The sequence below is a fragment of the Cotesia glomerata genome, linkage group LG6 (assembly GCF_020080835.1).
Source record: "Cotesia glomerata isolate CgM1 linkage group LG6, MPM_Cglom_v2.3, whole genome shotgun sequence".
NCBI lineage: Eukaryota > Metazoa > Arthropoda > Insecta > Hymenoptera > Braconidae > Cotesia > Cotesia glomerata.
Window position 1 is genome coordinate 1,559,448 of NC_058163.1, and position 23,087 is coordinate 1,582,534.

General features: G+C 29.1%; 3 protein-coding genes across 4 annotated transcripts; 1 reads left to right on the forward strand and 2 right to left on the reverse strand.

The window, feature by feature from the left end:
• The first annotated feature begins 999 nt into the window (after positions 1–999).
• Positions 1,000–14,097, forward strand: LOC123267618 (V-type proton ATPase subunit C). Of its 2 annotated transcripts, XM_044732340.1 has the most exons (7): positions 1,000–1,129; positions 1,424–1,507; positions 3,588–3,894; positions 10,338–10,524; positions 11,943–12,395; positions 12,461–12,602; positions 13,967–14,097. In XM_044732340.1, the coding sequence occupies exons 3-7, from the start codon at positions 3,609–3,611 to the stop codon at positions 14,063–14,065; spliced, it is 1,167 nt and encodes a 388-aa protein (XP_044588275.1). In that variant the 5' UTR covers positions 1,000–1,129; positions 1,424–1,507; positions 3,588–3,608; the 3' UTR covers positions 14,066–14,097. The 2 variants fall into 2 exon arrangements, with proteins under 2 accessions (XP_044588275.1, XP_044588276.1); XM_044732341.1 differs by lacking the exons at positions 10,338–10,524; positions 11,943–12,395; positions 12,461–12,602; positions 13,967–14,097 and adding an exon at positions 6,631–7,649.
• A 560-nt stretch (positions 14,098–14,657) lies between these two features.
• On the reverse strand, positions 14,658–17,694 carry LOC123267622 (S-methyl-5'-thioadenosine phosphorylase). Its single transcript, XM_044732344.1, has 6 exons — positions 17,541–17,694; positions 17,293–17,453; positions 16,973–17,193; positions 16,085–16,287; positions 15,095–15,301; positions 14,658–14,823 (listed from the first exon to the last, which is right to left on the reverse strand). The coding sequence occupies exons 1-6, from the start codon at positions 17,559–17,561 to the stop codon at positions 14,785–14,787; spliced, it is 852 nt and encodes a 283-aa protein (XP_044588279.1). The 5' UTR covers positions 17,562–17,694; the 3' UTR covers positions 14,658–14,784.
• Positions 17,695–18,426: 732 nt separating this feature from the next.
• Positions 18,427–21,977, reverse strand: LOC123268201. Its single transcript, XM_044733125.1, has 8 exons — positions 21,881–21,977; positions 21,079–21,822; positions 20,875–21,016; positions 20,667–20,816; positions 19,693–19,925; positions 19,420–19,625; positions 18,871–19,353; positions 18,427–18,787 (listed from the first exon to the last, which is right to left on the reverse strand). Exons 2-8 carry the CDS (start codon positions 21,808–21,810, stop codon positions 18,466–18,468), a joined length of 2,268 nt encoding a protein of 755 aa, XP_044589060.1. The 5' UTR covers positions 21,811–21,822; positions 21,881–21,977; the 3' UTR covers positions 18,427–18,465.
• Positions 21,978–23,087: the final 1,110 nt, after the last annotated feature.

The following is a 23,087-nucleotide window of genomic DNA, read 5'->3' on the forward strand; positions in this document are numbered from 1 at the left end:
AAATGAGCTTATACCTTCAAAAATATCATAAATTGACAGAATACAATATAATTTCTTAAATATTGACAATTTTGAAGATATAAGCTCATTCTAATATTACACTGATCGAGACCTTTCATTTGACTACCACATCAATTTTTCATATATTTTATATATTTATATATATCATGTATATGTATATATGAAAAATATATCAAAAATGCATGTGGGTACTCAAATGAAAGCTCTTGATGAGTGTAACATCGGTATGAGTTTATATCTTAACAGCCGAGACCAGTGATTGCAGTTTCAATCGGCTTAGCGAAACGAATGGAAATTTTGAAAAAACGTTTTTAGAGATAATAGATAATTTAATAAACTATTTCACCACAAAGCGGTTTTTTCAAAAATTTCATTCGCTTCGTCAAACCAATCGAAACTGCAATTGCTCTGCTGTTGGGAGTGCGACAGAGATAGTTCCGTTGAACTCCGTGAGAGCAAAGCGAGAAAAAGATGGTCTCGCCTGTTAAAAAATGTCAATATTTAAGAAATGACCTTGTATCTTGTAAACTATTGACATTTTAAAGATATAAGCTCATTCTGATATTACATTCATTGAGACCTTTCATTTGAGTACCCACATCAATTTTTCATATATTTTATATATTTATATATATCATGTATATGTATATATGAGAAATATATCAAAAATGCATGTGGGTACTCAAATGAAAGCTCTTGATAAATGTAACATCGGGATGAGCTTATATCATTAAAAAAGTCAATAGTTAAAAAAGTACAGCGCATATTAACAAAAGTCATTATTCAACAAAACAAAATTTTAATTTTTTATAATTCCTTGGGTACTTGGATCTCTTTAAAAATATTTCCCTGATAATTCAAATTTTCAAAAATTTCCCGCCCTTGGCGCCACTGCCCATGTTTTCCTAGTAACTAAAAACTCCCCGCCTCCAGTAGTTGGTAGCAGTCATGAGTATAAGCAGTGAATTGTGAGCTAGGCCCTGGGCGGGTCGTGAAAACAACAGACATCACGTGAATTAACGATGGTTCTATCGAAATTAACTCGCTCAGCCAGTGTATAGTTTTCCACCAGATTCATCTGCCAGCAATCTTTAATAAATTAAACCAAGTAATTAATTAAACCTCTTAATTATTACCAGCACTAATTACACTTATCAATTGCGATCAACCTCCTGGTGATAAACATTCAAACAAAACTATTCAAATAACTTTCCCAAAAGTGACGCAGGCCATTTTATGCATTAATTTTTTTCCCAACTTCTTTTTTACACTCTTAATAATTTTTTTATTTAATAATAAAATGTCATTTTAATATGACAGTGTCACAATGATAATACAATTGTAATATTTAATTAAATAAATGGACAGTGAGTGAGCAATAATGGAGTATTGATTTTTTCAGGAGACTTCGGCGCCACATAGTCATTTTGACAATTCAGTTGGGCGTTGGATTTTAGATTTTTACGGATTCAGATCTACTGTCTAGGTAAACTACTAATTTTATTTTAATTAAATTAAAATATTATTATTATTTTTATTTATTGATTTTTTTATTAATGAAAAAATTATTTTTTTTGGTAAAATTATTATTGTATTAATGTAAACGTTTGTTATTAATGGGCTGTCATTGAGAGTATTATCGATCGGATCGTGCGCGCCACTCACTAATTCTGGATCACGTGGATCATTTAATTACGTAATTGCTCACGAGTATAACCACACCCCCGAAATAATAAATTTATAATTTGAAATTTATCTTTTAAAGATTTTTTTTAGACAGATTGAAATTTTATTAATGAAACAATGAACCCATTAGAAGGTTAAAGGGGTGGTTGATGGAGGATATACTTGACCTATTTATTTTTTATGATGAATTTATTTAGTTAATTTAATTGGAGTAGAATTTTGGTATTTTAAAATTTAAATCAGCTGATTTTTGACTATTTTTTTGAGATTTTTATACGAAATTTTTAATTATTATTTTTAAGGATTTATTTTTAGAAATTCAAAAAAATGAAATTTTTTACTCAAGCTTGAATTCAAAATTTTTTTATTCAACAATTAAATTCATAAATGAAAAAAAAATTCTTTTTGATTAAAAAATTATTCCTAAAAATTAAGAAATAATACTAAATTTATTTTAAAAAGTAAAAAATTAGTCTTAAAAATTACTGAATTTATTTTAAAAATTAAAAAATTTAATGAAAATATTTGAAAACTAGCAACCTGCAGTCGCTACGTGACCGCCGAAAATTGCAAGGCAATAAATAAAATTTAGCTTTATCAAAAAATGATTTTTGTTAAATTGGACTGTATTTTCTTACATATTGAAGTTTTTAAAGATATAAGCTCATCCTGATGTTACAATGATCAAGAGCTTTCATTTGAGTACCCACATGCATTTTTGATATATTTTTCATATATACATATATATAATATATATAAATATATGAAATATATGAAAAATTGATGTGGGTACTCAAATGAAAGATCTCAAAGAGTGTAATGTCAGGATAAGCTTATATCTTTAAAAATTTCAATGTTTCACAAGATACAAGGTCTTTTCTAAACAATGATTTTTGTTAAATTGCACTGTACTTTCTTAATTATTGATGATTTTAAAGATATAAGCTCATCCTGATGTTACACGCATCAAGAGCTTTTATTTGAGTACCTACATGCATTTTTGATATATTTTTCATATATACATATATGTAATATATATAAATATATGAAATATATGAAAAATTGATGTGGGTACTCACATGAAAGGTCTAAATGAATGTAACATCAGGATGAGCTTATATTTTTAAAAATTTAAATATTTTACAAGATATAAGATCTTTACTAAATAATGACTTTTGTTATATTGCACTGTAATTTCTTAATTATTGACATTTTTAACGATATAAGCTCACCCCGATGTTACACTCATCAAGAGCTTTCATTTGAGTACCCACATGCATTTTTGATATATTTTTCATATATACATATATGTAATATATGTAAATATATGAAAAATTGATGTAGGTACTCACATGAAAGGTCTCGATGAGTATAATGTCGAGGTGAGCTTATATCTTTAAAAATGTTAATAGTTCACAAGATACAATATCTTTACTAAATAATGAATTTTGTTAAGTTGCACTGTACTTTCTTAATTATTGATGATTTTAAAGATATAAGCTCATCCCTACATTACACGCATCAAGAGCTTTTATTTGAGTACCCACATGCATTTTTCATGCTTTTTTCATATATATATATATGAAAAATCGATGTGGGTATTCAAATGAAAGGTCTTGATGAATTTAACATCAGTATGACCTTATATCTTTAAAAATGTCAATAGTTCACAAGATACAAGGTCATTTCTTAATTATGTATCTAGAGCTTGAGCATTTTCGAATGCAGCCTAAATACTTATAATAAATTAACCATTGATGAGAATGATCCTAGAGACAAAATTTTTCTCATTCTTTCAATAATATAGATAATTAAAAAAAAAAATTAATATAAAACATTCTAAATTCCTAAATAAATTATTAAAAAATATTAATTTTCAGATAAAAAATACCATCATAAAAATGACGGAATATTGGTTAATATCAGCCCCAGGTGACAAAACCTGCCAGCAGACCTGGGAAACAATGAACAACCTAACATCAAAGCAGCACTCGCTGTCTGCAAACTACAAATTCCACATCCCAGACCTAAAAGTCGGTACTTTGGACCAGCTAGTAGGGTTGTCAGACGACCTAGGCAAGTTGGACACCTTCGTCGAGCAGGTAACGCGCAAAGTCGCTGTCTACTTAGGCGAAGTCCTCGAGGACCAACGTGACAAGCTCCACGAAAATCTAATGGCCAACAACAGTGAGTTTTTAAAAAATTTTTTTTTATACTTATGTAATTAAAATTTACTTTTAATAATGGAATTTGTTGACTGTTAATTAATAATTAATAATTAATTTATTGTGTATGGTGTTTTAGAACTTAATATTAATTTTAACATAAATCTAATCCTTCATTAAGAAATTCTTCATTAAGAAATGTTTGGATTAGATTTCATGATAAACTAAACTCCACTGGGACAACAGACATCTGATTTTATTTTTAAATTTTTATTATTGAATTTTAATCTATATTATTAAGAAAAATTTTGTTTCCAAGACACGTAATTAAAAAATTACCAGGTATCGTGTGAACAATTGATATTTTTAAAGATATAAGCTCATCCCGATGTTACACTCATCGAGTCCTTTCATTTGAGTACCCACATCAATTTTTCATATATTTATATATATTATATATATGTATATATGAAAAATATATGAAAATGCATGTGGGTACTCAAATGAAAGGTCTCGATGAGTGTAACATTGAAATGAGTTTATATCTTTAAAAATCTCAATAATTGAGAAATTACTTTGTATTTTGTGAAATATTGACATTTTTAAAGATATAAGCTCATCTCGACATTGTACTCATCAAGACCTTTCATATGAGTACTCACATCAATTTTTCATATATTTTATATATTTATATATATTATATATATGAATATATGAAAAATATATGAAAATGCATGGGGTACTCAAATGAAAGATCTCGATGAGTGTAACATTGAAATGAGTTTATATCTTTAAAAGTGTCAATAATTGAGAAATTACTTTGTATTTTGTGAAATATTGACATTTTTAAAGATATAAGCTTATCCCGACATTACATTCATTGAGACCTTTCATTTGAGTACCCACATCAATTTTTCATATATTTCATATATTTATATATATTATATATATGTATATATGAAATATATATCAAAAATGTCATGTGGCTACTCAAATGAAAGGTCTTGATGAGTGTAACCTCAGGATGAGCTTATATATTAAAAAACGTCAATATTTAAGAAAGTACCGTGCAATTTAACAAAAATAATTATTTAATAAAGCAAAATTTTATTCATTTTATTTATTTTTATTTTATTAATATGTCGGATGTCTGCTGGGTTCGGTGTGATAATTACACACAAAATACTGTACACATCACTAAACATGCACACTAATTGATTATTTTTTAAATTTTTATTTTATTTGTCAGTTCACTTACAATTTTTTATTTTTATTTTTTATGTTATTGGTTTTAAAATTTTTTTTCTACAGAAATTTAATCTGAGGCAATTTTCAGAAAAAAATTTAAAAAAAAAAAAAACATTTTTTTTTTAAATTGAAAAACAAAATTTTTTTTTGAAAAAAAAATTAAAATTTTCATCAATTAAAACTCAAGATTAAAATAATAAATAATGTTAATTTATTTTCAAGCATATTTTTATATCTAATCAACAAATCTAGAATTTAACTAAATTTTAAACAAATTTATAAAAAAAAACTCACTTATAAATCTGTTTAAAAAAACATAATTGTATGTGTAGTCAAAAAAAAAGATAAATATAATAATAATAATTATAGGGCTTCTTATATATTATTTTATTTAATTTAATTTAATTTTTTTTTTTTTTAAGCTTTGCTTGCATTAAGTGGTAAAATTAACCATAATTTTTCCACAAAATTATTATTTAATTATTATTATTATTTTTATTTAATTTTTTGACCACATTAACCCTTTATCTCCCTTACATTTTAACTACCCTATAAATTAATATTAATATATATAATTTATCTGCCGTACACGCGCACAGTACAAAATTTAACAAACCTAATTGCTTTTTTTGCAAGGTTAATACCAAATTAATCATCTAATATAATAAAACACTAACAATAATCAACACTTGGAATAATCAGGACACAATTGATATAATTTATAATCTGAAAATAAATAATTGGAGTTTATTAAGGAGTCGGTTGGGTTACTGTGGTCATCTTCATAGTAGCCACTACAACGTTTTTTTTTTATTTACATTTTTTTTTGTAAATATATTTTGCACTGAGAAATCTGCAATTTTTTTTTTTTTTCGTATATCGTTTATTTTTTTTTGTTATTTTGTTATCATTTGCATTTTTTGGTTTATCGTGTATTTATCTGAGTATTTAATATTAATTTAAAAAGGTTCGATCGCTAAAAAAAATTTTTTTATAAAAAAAATTTTAGTGCTTAAATTTCATTAAAAAAAAAAAAAAAAAAAAAATTGATAAATTCTGATCAATTTTATCTTTATATTTTTTTTTTTTATCTCAAATAGATTCTAAGTTATTGCATTTAAAAAAAAAAAATAATTTTTTTGATAAATTTTGATCAATTATCTCTTTATACTTTTTTTGTTTTTTTATCTCAAATAGCTTCCAAGTTATAGCATATTAAAAAAAAAATTAATTTAAGTTTCTAATTACAAGGTCGTGGGTTCGATCCCCATCAAAATATTTTTTTTTTTTTTTTTTCTAATAAATCAACCCTGACTAAGTTGAAATAAAATTAAACTTAATTTTTAAATTAAAAAAAAATCGTGCAAAAAAATTCTCCCTGCCCTGGGCCCCATAACCTGTTAGAAAAAAAAAGCGATCGAACTGTAAAAAAAATTAAATACTCACGTAAAAAGCCTAAAAAAAAACCAGTGAAATAATTCGGGGGCGCAAAAACCTTGGGACCTGGTAGGTCAGACATCAGTGGACGAAGAAAGCCCAAGCCCCGAAGTACCTACGATCGGGACGCCGCCAAACACACCCGTGACGCCAACGTCGAAGGCGCGTGACCACCAGAACCACAACCACCACCATCACCATCACCACCACCACCATAACCATCATACCGACTTGCCGAAGCTCTGGAAGGAGACGGACTCGGGGCCAGCCAGCCTAGGTCAGCATCACCAGCACTTCCATTTCTCCCCGACCACAACTACCACTTCCAGCTCCTTCTTCTGCTCCTCTCATGATAAGAAAAAATCCGTTAGTACCAGTAGCAGCGACAATACCAATAAATCAACTTCAAACGAGTCTTCATCTATTTATTCATGCTACCAAGTCCATTGGTGTGCTAATTCCGCTTCATCATCGCCCTCACCCCCACTCTTACCATCCACCGCGTCTCCGCTGTCTCCAACCTGGTCAGTCTCGTCTGTCAGCGACCATGAGGATGCCTTTGGGTCCAGTAAAAAAATTACCGACCGAAAAGTTACCGACGGTAAAATTACCGACCGTAGATCTAAAAAATTCTTCAGGAGGAAGTCTTCTAAGAGGAAGAGTGCCAAAGCTGCGGACGATCACTGTGCTAAGGAGGATCAACACCTGGATGATGAAGTTCAAGAAAAAAGCTGCGAAAAGACTGCCGATAAAGAAGAGTGTGATGTTGATAAAGAAGAGCTGGATGATGATGATATTGATGATGATGATGATGATGATGATGATTTTGGGGGCATTCTTTATCCAGGTACCCATCCCGACAGCCTCGACAACCGATTGGACCCTTGTACTATTGTGATAACCTGAATTCCTGTCCGGTCACTCATTTTGTTAGTCCTTCATGAGCTTACGTGAAGCATTTGTTTTTATTCTATATTATCGACCGCCGGTATATTTTATATATTTATAAGGAAGCCCAATCGACTGTCGATAAGGATACTCCAATTATTTATGTTTGAGTACACTGCACGGATTTTCACGACGCTTGAGCTTCACTGGTGTGGGGTTTGATTTTTGTTTTTTTTTATAATAAATTTTATTAAAATTAAGAAAATAAAGAAAATTTAATGATAACGTTTTTAAGTAATTATAGGTAGGGTCAAAATTTATCTATATATTTTGTTTTGAAAATTATTAATATAATTACTGATAGAAGGATTTATTAACTATTAATTTAATTTATTTGAAGTCTTTTAATTTATTTAGTTTTAATAAATATTTATTAATTTATCAATAAATATTCATTTGGGAGGAAAGTATATTTATTGATAGTTAATAAGTATTTATTAATAGTTAACAAATATTTATTAACAGTTGATAAATATTTTGTTGAGTGAATTTGTTTCGCTTGCAATGTAATATGATATCAAGATTGCTTATAAACAAAAATCATCTTTATAAATTATTTGCATTAATTATATTACATTATAATAACGTTTATTGTAAAATACCAAATTCTATGACAGTGAATAATTATCTTTTATATTTTTAAATATTAAAAAGGTTAATTTATTTAGTGAATTTAATTATTGTCATTTATTCCAGCTAGGGTTATAAAAAGTGTCGAAAGAAAATTATTTTTGCTTTTTATTTTAAATAAATATTTGTTAACAGTTAACAAATATTTATTAACCATTAATAAATATTTATTAACAGTTAATAAATTGTACTTAATAAATTACTTATTGTTAACAAATATTCATTAACATTTAATAAATCGTATTTAATAAATAATTTATTAACTGTTAATAAATATTTATTAAATCATATGATGTTGAAAAATCATTTATTAAGAGTTAATAAAGCTTATTAAATATAAACAAATCTTTCTATCAGTGATTAAGAGACTAAGAAAAATTTCTGATCGTGTATATCTTTATCGTAAATTAGGATTGATATTTTTTTCGGCGTCATTTATGATTTAAATAAATTTCAAGAGTAAGGAAAATTTTTTGACGAGCATATTATTATTTTAAGGAATTTTTGTAGTTTAATTTGGTATCATCAGAAAGGTCTTGACAAGAATTAGTTCCTTTTGGTTTTATATATTTTTGTCAATTTTTTATATAAAATTTTTAGCGAAGTTTTTAACAGTTCGTTCTGTCACATTTTTCCATTAAATGATTCTTAATTGATCTAAGGTAAAAGCCCCAATTATTGACTCTACAAGAGACAAAGTTATGATTTGATTTTTTTTAAGCAATCAAATATCAATATCGTTGAATTTTGTTTGTGGCAATGTCTCAAGAAATGTTTTTACTAATCAATTTCTTTTTTTAAAATCATAATCACTGATATTTACTAATTAATTTTAAATAATTAAATAGACTATCCGGAGACACCAATTATTGACAGGTTAAAAAACTGATTGATCTAATTATTGACATACCTTAGCCCCAATTATTGACACCTATACTGCGCATGCCTAGAATCATCAGCTTATTCTTATTTATCCAAACTTATTAAGTAATCAATATTATTAAAGTTTATTAATAATAATTTCCATAAATGATTAATTACTATTAAAAATATAAAAATTAATTTAAAAATAATTTATTTAATCAGAAGAGTTCAAACTCTTACAGTTAATTTTATAGGTTAAAGTAAAAAAAAGGCGTGATGGCGCTGTCGACTGGCTGTCAATATGAGATTCAAGTTAAAAATTATCAACTAGTTATTGACACCCATTGTTTAAATATTATAAAGGAAACAATTAATTTCGATTATTCAATTTTATAAATTTTTCATATTTTGTTAATTAAAAAAAAAAAAAGATCATATAATTAGATGAAGAAATTAATTTAAACAGCATTTAAAAAAATTACTTTTCTAACGAAAGTTGTTAAGAAAATAGACGCTCGTAAGGTTTTAACTGGTGCTAACTTTATTTTTTAATAATTAATATTTAATATTAACGGACTGTAATTTTTTTCAATTTTTTAATTAATTAGAATTTAATAAAAATTTATATGATAGTTATTCTTATTACAGATGATTAAATATATTTAAAAATAAATTAGGGTGTCAATATTTAGACCCCTGTCAATAATTGGGGCTTTTACCTTAATAGCACTATTATTTTCAAAATTGTTTTAAAAATTTTATAAACTCGTCAGAAAATCAAGCCAAAATTTTCTTATTTATAAAAAGTCACGAAGTGACTTTTTAATAATATAAATTTTTTTGTTTTAGTGATCAGGACCTTGGTCCTGATCTTTGACAAAAATACAGAGGGATTTTTATCATTTGTGTTAATAAATATAATTTGGATGATTTGTAACAATAATCAACACAAACCAGCACACAAACAAAGTATAGCTCGAATAATAAAAGTTATTATGGTTATGATGACAATGTCTTGTGCATGGCACTTTTTCCATGCGACGACTCGCGTTAGACACTAGACATTAGATGAACTTCGACATAAGACATTAAATTAAACTCGTGGTCACTCCACGCACAAGTTATTTTATTTTGAGTGACAAACTTGTCTTGCCTCCATCATTCCAATCATTGCTTGTAATTGCTATGTCGCTTTACTTGGCTTATACTTAATTGATGCATTTTATTTATATTAATTAATTATTAGAACAAGACTGCATGAATTTTTATTGAGTTTGTTGGATTTATCCGTTAGAAATTTATTTGTCGGCACATTAGTAACGATTTTGTTGTAAACAGGTGATTTGCCGACTTACATAACACGTTTCCAGTGGGACATGGCCAAGTATCCGATAAAACAGTCTTTGAGAAATATTGCCGACATTATTGGCAAACAAGTCGGTCAGATAGACGCTGATTTGAAAACTAAGTCCACTACTTACAATAATTTGAAGGGAAGTCTTCAGAATCTTGAGAAGAAACAAACGTAAGTGATAAAAAATAATTTAATTTACTTTTTAAAAAAATTGATTTTTGCCTATTATCCCACTTTTTCTGACTTTCTTCAATTTTTTTGGATTTTTTCAATGAAATAATTTTTTTTTAAAAAAATCAATTAATGTCCCTTAATTTAGACATCTTAACGAGTAAAATGAGCTATAATAAGTTAAATTTTGATATCAGGAAGTTAAAAAAATTAAATCTTGAAAATAAGATAACTTAATTTTTGCCTATTATAGCAATTTTCGAAAGTTTCTTTGATTTTTTAGGATTTTTTCAATGAAATAATTTTTTTTTAGAAAAATCAATTAATGTCCCTTAATTGAGACATCTTAACGAGTAAAATGAGCTATAATAGGTTGAATTTTGATATTAGGAAGTTAAAAAAATTAAATCTTGAAAATAAGATAACTTAATTTTTGCCTATTATAGCAATTTTCGAAAGTTTCTTTGATTTTTTAGGATTTTTTCAATGAAATAAATTTTTTTCATAAAAATTAATGAATGTCTCTTAAAGTAAACATCTTAATGAGTAAAATGATCTATAATAAGCTTAATTTTAATATCAGGAAATTAAAAAAATTAAAAGTTGAAAATTAAAAAAATTGATTTTTACCTATTATCGCAGTTTTTCCAACTTTCTTTGATTTTTTAGGATTTTTTCTATGAAATAAATTTTTATTAGAAAAACCAATCAATGTACCTTAAAGTAGACATTCCAATAAATAAAATGAGCTATAATTAGTTCAATTTTGATGTCTGGAAGTTAGATAAATAAAATGATAAACATTTAAAAAATTGATTTTTGCATATTATCGCAGTTTTTGTAACTTTCTTCAATTTTTTAGGATTTTTTCTATGAAATAAATTTTTTTTAAAAAAATAAATTCCTGTACCTTAAAGTAGACATTCCAACGAATGAAATAAGCTATAATAAGCTGAATTTTGATATCGGGAAGTTGAAAAAAATAAAAGTTGAAAATAAGATAGTTCAATTTTTACTGATTATCAAAGTTTTCTTGAGTTTCTTTGATTTTATAGGATTTTTTCAATGAAATAAATTTTTTTCACAAAAATAAATGATTGTACCTTAAAGAAAGCATTTTAACAAATAAAGTAAGCTATAATAAGTTGAATTTAGATGTCTGGAAGTTTTATAAATAAAAAGTTGAACATTAAAAAAATTGATTTTGACCTATTTTCGCAGTTTTCTGAAGTTTCTTTAATTTTTTAGGATTTTTTATATGAAATAAATTTTTTTTATAAAAATAAATGAACGTACTTTAAAGTAGACATTAAAACGAACAAAATAAGCTATAAAAAGTTAAATTTAAATCCCGAGAAACTTAAAAAAGTCCTAATTTGAACAATAAAAAAAGAAGTATCAATTACTTTTTTATCCAGAGGAAGTTTGTTAACCCGCAACCTGGCAGACCTGGTAAAAAAGGAGCACTTTATTCTGGACAGCGAGTACCTGTCAACTCTGTTGGTGATCGTGCCAAAGTCAAGCTTCCACGAGTGGCACGCCATCTACGAGAAGCTGACGGACATGATCGTGCCCCGTAGCACGCAACTGATCACCCAGGACGCGGAGTACGGATTGTTCACCGTAACTCTCTTCAAGAAAGTCATCGAGGAGTTTAAGCTTCACGCGCGTGAAAAGAAGTTCATTGTTCGCGACTTCACTTACAATGAAGAGGAACTGGCTGCTGGTAAAAATGAAATTACCAAGCTTGTTACCGACAAGAAGAAACAGTTTGGTCCTCTTGTTCGTTGGCTCAAGGTCAACTTTAGCGAGTGCTTTTGCGCTTGGATTCATGTTAAAGCATTGCGTGTTTTTGTTGAATCTGTTTTAAGGTATTTATTATTATTATTGTTCATCATTATTATTATTATGATTATTATTATTGATTTTTTTTAAGATACGGGCTACCAGTAAATTTCCAAGCAATTTTATTACACCCTAATAAAAAAACTACGAAACGATTGCGCGACGTTTTAAATCAACTTTACGCTCATTTGGATTCTTCGGCAGCTTCTGGTGGACATTCTGCTAATCAAGATGTGAGTATTTAATTGATAATTAAATTTATTTATAATTAAAGAGACCATTTAAATATAAATTAACTTGCAAAAATTTTTTTCAAATTGATTAATTGCTATTTTTACTAGCAATCTTGCAGTCACTATGTGAACTATAAATAAATACAATTTTGTCCTAATGATGACATTTCTTAAATTGCACTGTACTTTCTTGACTATTGACATTTTTAAAGATATAAGCTCATCCTGATGTTACACTTATCAAGAGCTTTCATTTGAGTACCCGCATGCATTTTTGATATATTTTCCATATATACATATATATAATATATATAAATATATAAAATATATGAAAAATTGATGTGGGTACTCAAATTAAAGGTCTCGATGAGTGTAACATCGGGATGAGCTTATATCTATAAAAATGTTAATAGTTCATAAGATACAAGGTTTTTACTAAATTATGACTTTTGTTAAATTGCACTGTATTTTCTTAATTATTGACATTTTTGAAGATATAAGCTCATCCCGATGTTACACTCATCAAGACCTTTCATTTGACTACCTACATCAATTTTTCATATATTTTAGATATTTATATATATTATATGTATATATATATGAAAAATATATCAAAAATGCAAGTGGGTACTCAAATGAAATGTCTCGATAAGAGTAACATCGGGATGAGTTTATTTCTTTAAAAATGTCAATATCTAACAAAGTACAAGGTCATTTCTTAATTATTAACATTTTTTAAGATATAAACTCATCCCGATGTTACACTCATCAAGAGCTTTCATTTGAGTACCCACATGCATTTTTGATATATTTTTGATGTATACATATATATAATATATATAAATATGTAAATATATAAAATATATGAAAAATTGATGTGGGTACTCAAATTAAGGGTCTCAATGAGTGTAACATCAAGATTAGCTTGTATGTTCAAAAATGTCAATAGTTCACAAGATACAAAGTAATTTCTTAATTTTTGACATTTTTTAAGACATAAAGTCATCTCGATGTTACACTTATCAAGAGCTTTCATTTGAGTACCCACATGCATTTTTGATATATTTTTCATATATACATATATATAATATATATAAATATATAAAATATATGAAAAATTGATGTGGGTACTCAAATGAAAGGTCTCGATAATTGTAACATCAGAATGAGCTTATATCTTCAAAAACGTAAATATTTCTTAAAATACAAGGTCATTTCTTAATTATGTATCTAAAGATAGAGCATTTCACTAAAAAAAATTTTTTTTTCTGTTTGTAATATCACAAAAAATCTATTAATGATCTCTTTATTATCTTTAAAAATAATTACTATAATTAAATTACATAAATATTTTTATTCTTCAGAGTGTAGATATTCCTGGACTAGGTTTTGGCCAGAATGAGTACTACCCTTACGTCTATTATAAAATAAATGTCGACATGGTAGATAGTAAGGTTCAATAAATAAAAAAAAGCCAATAAACGCTACCATAAATTTAAAAAAACAAAATTTAAACTCCAATAAATTAAAAAAAATTATTCCATCGTTATTTCGCACAACTTATATTCGGAAAAATTAAAAAAAAAAAAAAAAATCAAATTTAACATTTTTTTTTCTGGTTAAAAAAAAAATCAATAAACTTGTAAATAATTTTCGTATTAAAGCGATATAAAGTCTATTAAAATATTTAAGTATATTAAAAATAAAAATATATATTAAAGAAATAAAAAAAAAGTTTTCAGTCTCTAATTTTTATTTTTGCCATAATTTTATTAAGGACTGTCAATTTTTTTTTTTTTTAAATAAATCGGTAATAAAATGGAGAGTTTAAATAATTTTTTGTGCCTCAAAGTATTGAAAAAAAATAAATAAAAAGCTATGCTTTAAAAAAATATTTTTTGGTTTTGGTTCCAATATTAAGAAGCGATAAAAATACAAATATAAATAACAAAGATGTAAATTGTAGATAAATTAAGTATTCGAATCGTTATTCTTCTATAATTATAAAAAAATAAATATGTAAAATAATAATAATAATAAATAAATATAAAAATGTTCCGTTGATAATAATCAATGATTTTATTATTATTAATTTATTATTATTTATTGTAGATACAAAAATAGTTTGAGTGTGTTGTGTGTTAAATGTGAAATAATTTTTTTTATTTTATTTTACTTGGGATCAATTTTTGGATGAGACGTTTCCAGATTCCACGAGATTCTATAAAAAAATATATAAAGTTATGGTGAGAAAATATAAAAATTAAGTTAGCCGAAATTTAAAAATTTTTAGAATTTTTTTTTATTGAAAAAATGACTACGAGAAAATAAAAAAAAAATTTTCAAAAACTATATGTGCAATTTTTTGAAAATATTTTTTTAGTTATAATTTAATAAATTAAGCAAAATAAAAAAATCAAAAGTGTCGGCTAACTTTATTATTATTGAGAAAATAATATTAATAATTGTAAATAGTAAAAATAAAAAATTACTTTGAGATGATCGAGCTGCTGGTCCCACTGTCGCTGGCCGATCAGTTCGACGGCCTTGATCAGCAGGTCGGTTATTTTGGAGACATTTTGTAAGAAGACTTGGATAACGTCCCCGGCACAGACGTTGTCGGACTCCTTCCAGCAGTCGTAGTCAGTAGCCATGGCGATAGCGCCGTAGATTATTCCAGCTTCTTTGGCTACGCTAACCTGTAATATATATTATATTACTTGACTTTTGTTAAATTGTACTGTACTTCCTTAAATATTGATGATTTTAAAGATATAAGCTCATCAGGATGTAATGCTCATCAAGAGCTTTCATTTGAGTACCCACATGCATTTTTTATATATTTCTCATATATACATATATATAATATATGTAAATATATAAAATATATGAAAAATTGATGTTGGTACTCAAATGAAAGGTCTTGATGAGTGTAACATCGGAATGAGCTTATATCTTTAAAAAAGTCATTTGTTGACAAGATATAAGGTCATTTCTTAATTATTGACATTTGATGAGTGTAACATCGGAATGAGCTTATATCTTTAAAAAAGTCATTTGTTGACAAGATATAAGGTCATTTCTTAATTATTGACATTTTTTAGGATATAAACTCATTTCAATGTTACATTCATCAAGACCTTTCATTTGGGTACCCACATGCATTTTTGATATATTTTTCATATATACATATATATAATATATGTAAATATATATATACATATATATATATAATATATATAAATATATAAAATATATGAAAAATTGATGTGGGTACTCAAATGAAAGGCCTTGACGAGTGTAACATCGGGGTATGCTTATATCTTAAAAAATGTCAATAGTTCTCAAGATACAAAGTCATTTTTTAAGTATGTATTTAGAGATAGAGTAATTAAATTCCAGTTATTAAAAAATATTTTCCGACTATATAATCTTCCGTTAATATTATTATCTACAGTCAAAAGTAATCATAACTAGCTTACCTCAGGACACGAAGTCATGCCGACTAGATGGCCGCCCCATAACCTGAAAGCGTTACTCTCCGCTTTTGAAGAAAATCTCGGTCCCTCAATAATTACAATAGTTCCTCCTTTTCTAACACTAATTCCCAGTTCCTTAGCAGCTTGTTCGAATACATCAGCGACATCTGGATGGAACGACGGTTCCATCGGCATGTGGCAGACTCCTAAAAAATTAATAATAATGAAACTAGCAACTTTGCAGTTACTATGTGACTACCATAACTTGTGAACTATAAATAAATAAAATTTTGCTTTATTAAATAATGAATTTTGTTAAATTGCACTGTACTTTCTTAAATATTGATATTTTTAAAGATATAAGCTCATCCCGATGTTACACTCATCAAGAGCTTTCATTTGAGTACCCACATGCATTTTTGATATATTTTTCATATATACATATATATAATATATATAAATATATAAAATATATGAAAAATTGATGTGGGTACTCAAATGAAAGGTCTCGATGAGTGTAACATCAAGATGAACTTATATCTTCAAAAATGTCAATAGTTCACAAGATACAAGGTCATTTCTTAATTATTGACATTTTTAAAGATATAAACTCATCCTGATGATACATTCATCAAGAGCTTTCATTTGAGTACCCACATGCATTTTTGATATATTTTTCATATATACATATATATAATATATATAAATATATAAAATATATGAAAAATTGATGTGGGTACTCAAATGAAAGGTCTCGATGAGTGTAACATCAAGATGAGCTTATATCTTTAAAAATGTCAATAGTTCACAAGATACAAGGTCATTTCTTAATTATATTTCTGAAAATAGAGTATTTTCGAATGCAGCCTAAATACTTATCATTATAATTACCTTGGTACCGCGGAGAAGTTCCGTCGAACAAACTGTTCTTTCTTGCAACAGTCCGGTCAATATAACTGTCAGGGATAACTAATTGTCCACGGCCAATTTCTTCGCACAGTGACCCGCAAGCATTAGACGCTAATATATGAGTGCAGCCTATCAGTTTCAACGCTTCGATATTTGCGCGATAATTTACATTAGTCGGGTTAATTTTGTGTCCTTGGCCGTGTCTTTTTCAATAAAAAAAATTATAAAAATTTTCAAATGTTGGCTAACTTTATTAAAATTTAATTTTAAATTTATTAAAAAAAATTATTTTATAAACTCACCGAGATAGCAAGGCAACATCAACGCCATTGATGACTCCGGTGTAGATGTTGCCACTGGGAATCCCAAAGTCATTTTTTAAATCCTTTAAATCAAGCTGATTGCTGTTTGTCAGCACTTTATTTGCGATATCACCCAATCCGGAGCCGCCGATAATTCCCACCTTTAATTAAAAATTTTGAAAAATAAAAAAATTTTAATAAAAATATAAATAGTATTGTATTATTAATAAGAATTAAAGATTTCTTACCTTGATTTTATATTTTCCCATATTGAAGTTGAAACTGCGACGTTAGTTACGCAAAGATCAAGTTGCTCTTATCAATAAAAAGATAAATTATTAAAAAAAATAGAATTTTTAATAGAATCTGTTTGTTATTGGTGAGCACAACAGTGAGAATTATCAAGTTTCGCCATCTGTTAGCGGGTTTGGATAGTGTAGTAGTTATAAATGGCGGCAAGTGGTAAGGAAAGTAGTGAGAGTTCTTCATAATTGATAAACGGCAAATTTCTTAATATTTTTGAAATATATCTAGACACATAATTAAGAAATGACCTTGTATCTTGTGAATAATTGACGTTTTTTAAGATATAAGCTCATATTGAGAATACACTCATCGAGACCTTTCATTTGAGTACCCACATCAATTTTTCATATATTTTATATATTTATATATTTCACAAATACCATATATATGAAATATATGAAAAAAGCCATGTGGGTACTCAAATGAAAGATCTTGATGAGAGTAACATCGAAATGAGTTTATATCTTAAAAAATGTCAATAATTAAGAAATTACTTTGTATCTTGTCAACTATTGACATTTTTAAAGATATAAGCTCACCCTGACATGACACTCATCGAGACCTTTCATTTGAGTACCCACATCAATTTTTCATATATTTTATATATTTATATATATTATATATATGTATATATGAAAAATATATCAAAAATGCATGTGGGTACTCAAATAAAAGCTCTTGATGAGTGTTACATCAGGATGAGCTTATACCTTAAGAAACGTCAATAGTTAAGAAAGTACAGTGCAATTTAACAAAAGTCATTTAATAAAGCAAAATTTTATTTATTTATCACAAGCCTGATCAAGTACCTGTTTATTTTATTAAATTTCCATTATTTCCAATACATTTCAATAAATTATTTAAAGATTAAAACCAAGCTTTTTTATATTTTTCAATATCTTCTTTTTTGATTTCAGGTCGAATATACTGAGAATGATCAACATTAAAAATCTTGGGTGCAATGAATCCTCCAAACCCTGGCGAGCCTCTATGGGAGATACCCACGCCATCAAGAGCGACCTTATTGGAGACTGCAGCGCTTAGGGTGTCAAAGTAAGGAACTACAGTTTGGCCCATGTCCTTATCCCAGGAAGTAACTTGGAAGGTTACTTGGAAATTCGTCAGAGATTGTTGAACAGCGCCGGTGTTTTTGATGGAGTCGTCGCTGTCAGTGATGTCCAGCATCTCCCTGAAAGGTAAGATTGATCATTAATCATTACTAACAATTCCGGTAACCTCTTAACCTTTTAAAAGTTAACTAAAATAACATACCGCATGAAAGAGTATCTCTTGATCTTCCCCTTCATATCAAACGGCGTGAACCACTTGGAAGGTTTCTCATCAGTAGGAACCAATAAACCCGTATCATAATCAAAAGGCGTTCCGTGAACCTTAAGCTGAATTGGACTGTAATTAATTCCAGTTTGTGGATTATTTTCCTCGGTATCAAACTTAACTCCAGTTACAACGTATCCCGCGTCGACGACGATGTCATCCAGGTTGATGGTCGACCGGTTGTGGTACAGGAAGGTGTAGTCTCTGTCGTAGGTCAACTGGATCAGTCTGTCGTCCCATTCAGTCGGGTCCAGTTGCACAAACGAGCCCTGGGTTGAATTTTGCACGTACCGGAAATTTCCCACTGGAACGCTTGAAATAGTTGCCTTGTCTATGTTTCCGTCCGGAAGAAGAAGACCTTCTTCAATTTGCAAGTGGACCATGTTGTTCTTCTTCAGAAAACGGACGTTGGTCACCACCCTGGATAAATAATGTTCCAAATTATCAAAAGATTCAAGAAAAGTAACATTTATCCAAAATTCTTACATATTATTCTCCATATCAGACATCTGGGGCATTAAATTAATAGCTTTGGTCGCCAAAGATTCGGCTCCTTCCTCGGAACATTGGCACAGTAGATTGCCAGTTTCTTTCGCTAGTGTGTCGACAAATCGGCCGTTGCAGTGAAAAGGTCTTGTCGGGAATTTGTTTCCGTCCAAAGTAAAGCCGTAACGTCTGTTGGTTCCAGCTCTCTGAAATAACGCAATTAAAGTTCATAAACAGTGAGGATATAAAATGTGTGATGTGAAATAATCTTACCGCTTCGCAGAAGGTGAAACTTCCAGCTTCTTTGCATTTATGCAATCTTCCGTAGCATTGGTACCGAGGACAGTAGAAGTTTATGAATGCATCGTTAGTGCTGTATCTATCCAAGCATTCAAAGTAGCTCTGGGTGTTGATTTCTGCTGGATCCTTGGGGACTTGAGTGTTCAGCTGTTTTTTGTTGATGTAATACATACCGAAGAGGTCATTCAGTCGGAAGGATGTTTCACCTGAAAAGGTTATCAATTATTAGCTATTTTTTGAAAAAAAATCTATATAGAAAACTAGATTAGATTAAATGTTAAACAGTCCCTTTCTTTATCCAGTACATCTACGTCACAGAAAGAATAGAAAATTTTTTATCGAAAACACCCATGTTCATAGATTTCGACATGGTATTTTCGGATGGATTCCTATATGCTTTCCTGTAGGATTTTCATGTAATTCTGTAGGAATCCACCAACAAAAATTGATATAATTACATATAGTTTTATGTAATTATATATACTGGCATAGGCCAGAAAAAAACAACTGGGTACATCGAGGACTTGAACCGCGAACTTTGCGCTTGTCAGTCTTCCTTACCACCCAGTTGTCCAAGATCTTTAATTGATATTATATATTTAAATGACACTCAAGTATAGCCTATCAAAATCATCCATGTAGGTTTGTATGGGGATCCATGGGAATCCACATGAGAAAGTATGGATTCATATAGGAGATATGCAATCCATAAGATTCAATGTAGGAATCCGTGGATTTATATAGGAATCCATATAAGAAACTTTGGAAATCCATGTGTCTCACAGTTTCTTATGTGAATTGCCCATGAGATTATCCATGTACCCTTGCCATGTGAATTTCCATATACTAATCCAAGTACCCTTCCTGTGGATTTCCGTACAATAATCCATGTACCATTTCCTGTATAGATACAAATCATAGATTAATTTGGTATCAATGAAACTTACCTAACAAATGCTTTGCTGGTTCACAACGGAAAAGTTCTCTGGACACCCCATCCATGGTTCCTTTCATAGCCGCCAAGTAGCTGGACACCCTCTTCAACAAGGACTCGACCATCATACCCACTTCACCCTTCACCGCGTCTTCAGTTTCCTCTGCAGACATATTTCAAGTAAGTAAATGAACTAGATAACATTAACAATCATTCCTTACCTCCTACCAAACGGCGGTAGTTCATTGCATACGCTTGCATCGTAAAAGCTCTAATTTCACTGACAAGAATAATGTTGTACAATTCTCTGAATTGCTCTTGAAACGAAGTTTCCAAGTCACATCGTTCTTGGAATGTTTGTTTCTGTAAAGCAAATAACAATTCATTATTAATTTATCAAAAGAATGAAGCTTAAGAGAACTTACACTCTGAAAGTCTCGAAGGAATTCCAGCAGTCCATCGTAAATTGACTCCGTTTCTCCTGGAGCGAGTAATTTGTGGATTTGTACGAGAGTTTTGGACAATTCATCAGCATAGGGTGACAAAAGATTATCGCAGAATTCGAGCATAGAGGCTTTTCTTACATGAGCGCCGGGTTTAGTGTACAACAAAAAGTTATTGTAGTTTATATCAATCGTTCGAACATATCTCTTGAAAGTTTCTTTCGCGTCGATAAGATTTGTCTGTACTCTTATCCGGTTGAGGAAGCCGGTTAACAAAAAACTCGCTCTTTCCGCGACTGTAGCTGGAATGTCGCTAATCTGCGTTGAAATTTCGTTAACACGGCTCGTAACTATGTCAATTTTTAAATCGACTAGAGTAAAAGTGTCGTTTAATCTAACAAGTTTTTCGTCCAATTCTCTTTGTCTGTCGTTGGCAACATCCAATTGTTTCAGGATAACTTTAGCAACTTCATCGGAGTGATCCAGAGATTTTCCGTTGGCTATGAGGTTCTTCTTGATTTTTTCAATCTTCCTTACCTGGTCCTTCACGTATTTTTCGTCGGGTTGTTTGAAGAATCTCTCCCAGACGTGGTTCATTTCTCCGCTAATGTCGCGAATTATATCACCGATGCCGAACATACCCCCGAATTGTGCATCAACTTGGAAGTTACTTCCGATGGTAAGCACTACTACTAACAGCAGTAGTTTAGCCATTTCGCGGATTTTCTGTTGGATTTCAATGCAAAAAATTATTGGAAATTATAGAAATAATGAAGAAACTTACCTAGATGATGATTAAGAAAGAAATAAACGCCTCTACCTCATTAATTTAATAACTTCAAGAATTCACTGACAAGACACTCTGGGAACTAAAGTTTAATGCCGAGCGCGTCAAATGCTCTGATAAGCTTCGATCCCCTCCTTTCCTCCCGCTGTTGTTATTATTGTTATTATTTAGTAACAAAGTAGGCTAGGTAGTGGACAACTCACTCATTTATATAAATTAGTATCTTGACTGGGGATTTAATCTAACGACTTTTATCTAGATACTTTTAAACGTCGAAATTGACGAGCAAATCAGCACGGAATGTTTAGGCCTACCCCCACTTCTAGTCCCGCCTCCCACTCCTCGGCCTCAAGGCTTCGCTGCACTCAGGGGGGAGAGGGCTGTCGAAATATTGAAGTTATTAAAATAAAACGACTATTGGGAAGATGAAAATTAATACGTCTTTAAAAAATAAAGAATTCGTGGCGTCAAACTATAATTAAAAATCTACTTAATGATTATCGATACTCTATTAGAAATAAGTGATAAAATGTTTTATTGACGTCAGCGGATAATGTAAAATTTTGGAGGTCACGAGTTCGAAAATGAATCATGACTAGATTTAGAAATGAAATTAATGAACCAAGCTAGGAATAGATCCTGGATCTTCCGATTAGGTCGGGTGCTCTTCCAATGAGTTGAATATTGATTTATTTGATTAATTCATTAACTAAGATTTGGTTCTAGCGTTGATGAGACGTATCCATGCCAAATTGTCGGGATAAAATTCAAAATTAATGGTTTATACAATTATTTGTCGGTTATTGGATTGGGTTTAGCTGTAGTTGTTAAAGTTTGTGGAAATCATGTTCACCAATATTGTTGTATATTCGATTGAAAAAATCGAATAACAATAATATGGATAAAAGTACAACGTGGCTGCATCAAGCTGAAAATTAAAAAAAAAGACGCTGGATTAAAACAAATTATCGATGAATTAACCTGAGTAGCGCCTCTTCGCTTTACATCTAAATGGCGCAGTTAATTAGACCAAAAGAACATGTATACTAGCAGTTATTTATAAAAGTCCACAGCCTGAGGGCCACTTATTACTAAAGTGCGTCAACTTATGTCTGACTAATCGGATATATTTTTATCGATCGTATTTGTTAATCAACAAATCGGACCATCAAGCTTAACAGATCTCAAATAATTTCCAAAAACA

Excerpts from the sequence above, each read along its gene's own strand:
- LOC123267618 (XM_044732340.1), top strand. The coding sequence starts at position 3,609 with ATGACGGAATATTGGTTAATATCAGCCCCAGGTGACAAAACCTGCCAG. Across the intron at positions 3,895-10,337 it reads AAATCTAATGGCCAACAACA|GTGATTTGCCGACTTACATA; the intron begins GTGAGTTTTTAA and ends TGTTGTAAACAG. Across the intron at positions 12,396-12,460 it reads TTTGTTGAATCTGTTTTAAG|ATACGGGCTACCAGTAAATT; the intron begins GTATTTATTATT and ends ATTTTTTTTAAG.
- LOC123267622 (XM_044732344.1), bottom strand. The coding sequence starts at position 17,561 with ATGGGAAAATATAAAATCAAG. Across the intron at positions 17,194-17,292 it reads GATGTTGCCTTGCTATCTCG|ACACGGCCAAGGACACAAAA; the intron begins GTGAGTTTATAA and ends TTATTGAAAAAG. Across the intron at positions 14,824-15,094 it reads AGCAGCTCGATCATCTCAAA|AATCTCGTGGAATCTGGAAA; the intron begins GTAATTTTTTAT and ends ATTTTTTTATAG.
- LOC123268201 (XM_044733125.1), bottom strand. The coding sequence starts at position 21,810 with ATGGCTAAACTACTGCTGTTAGTAGTAGTGCTTACCATCGGAAGTAAC. Across the intron at positions 20,817-20,874 it reads CTACCGCCGTTTGGTAGGAG|AGGAAACTGAAGACGCGGTG; the intron begins GTAAGGAATGAT and ends ATATGTCTGCAG. Across the intron at positions 19,354-19,419 it reads TCTGATATGGAGAATAATAT|GGTGGTGACCAACGTCCGTT; the intron begins GTAAGAATTTTG and ends TTATTTATCCAG.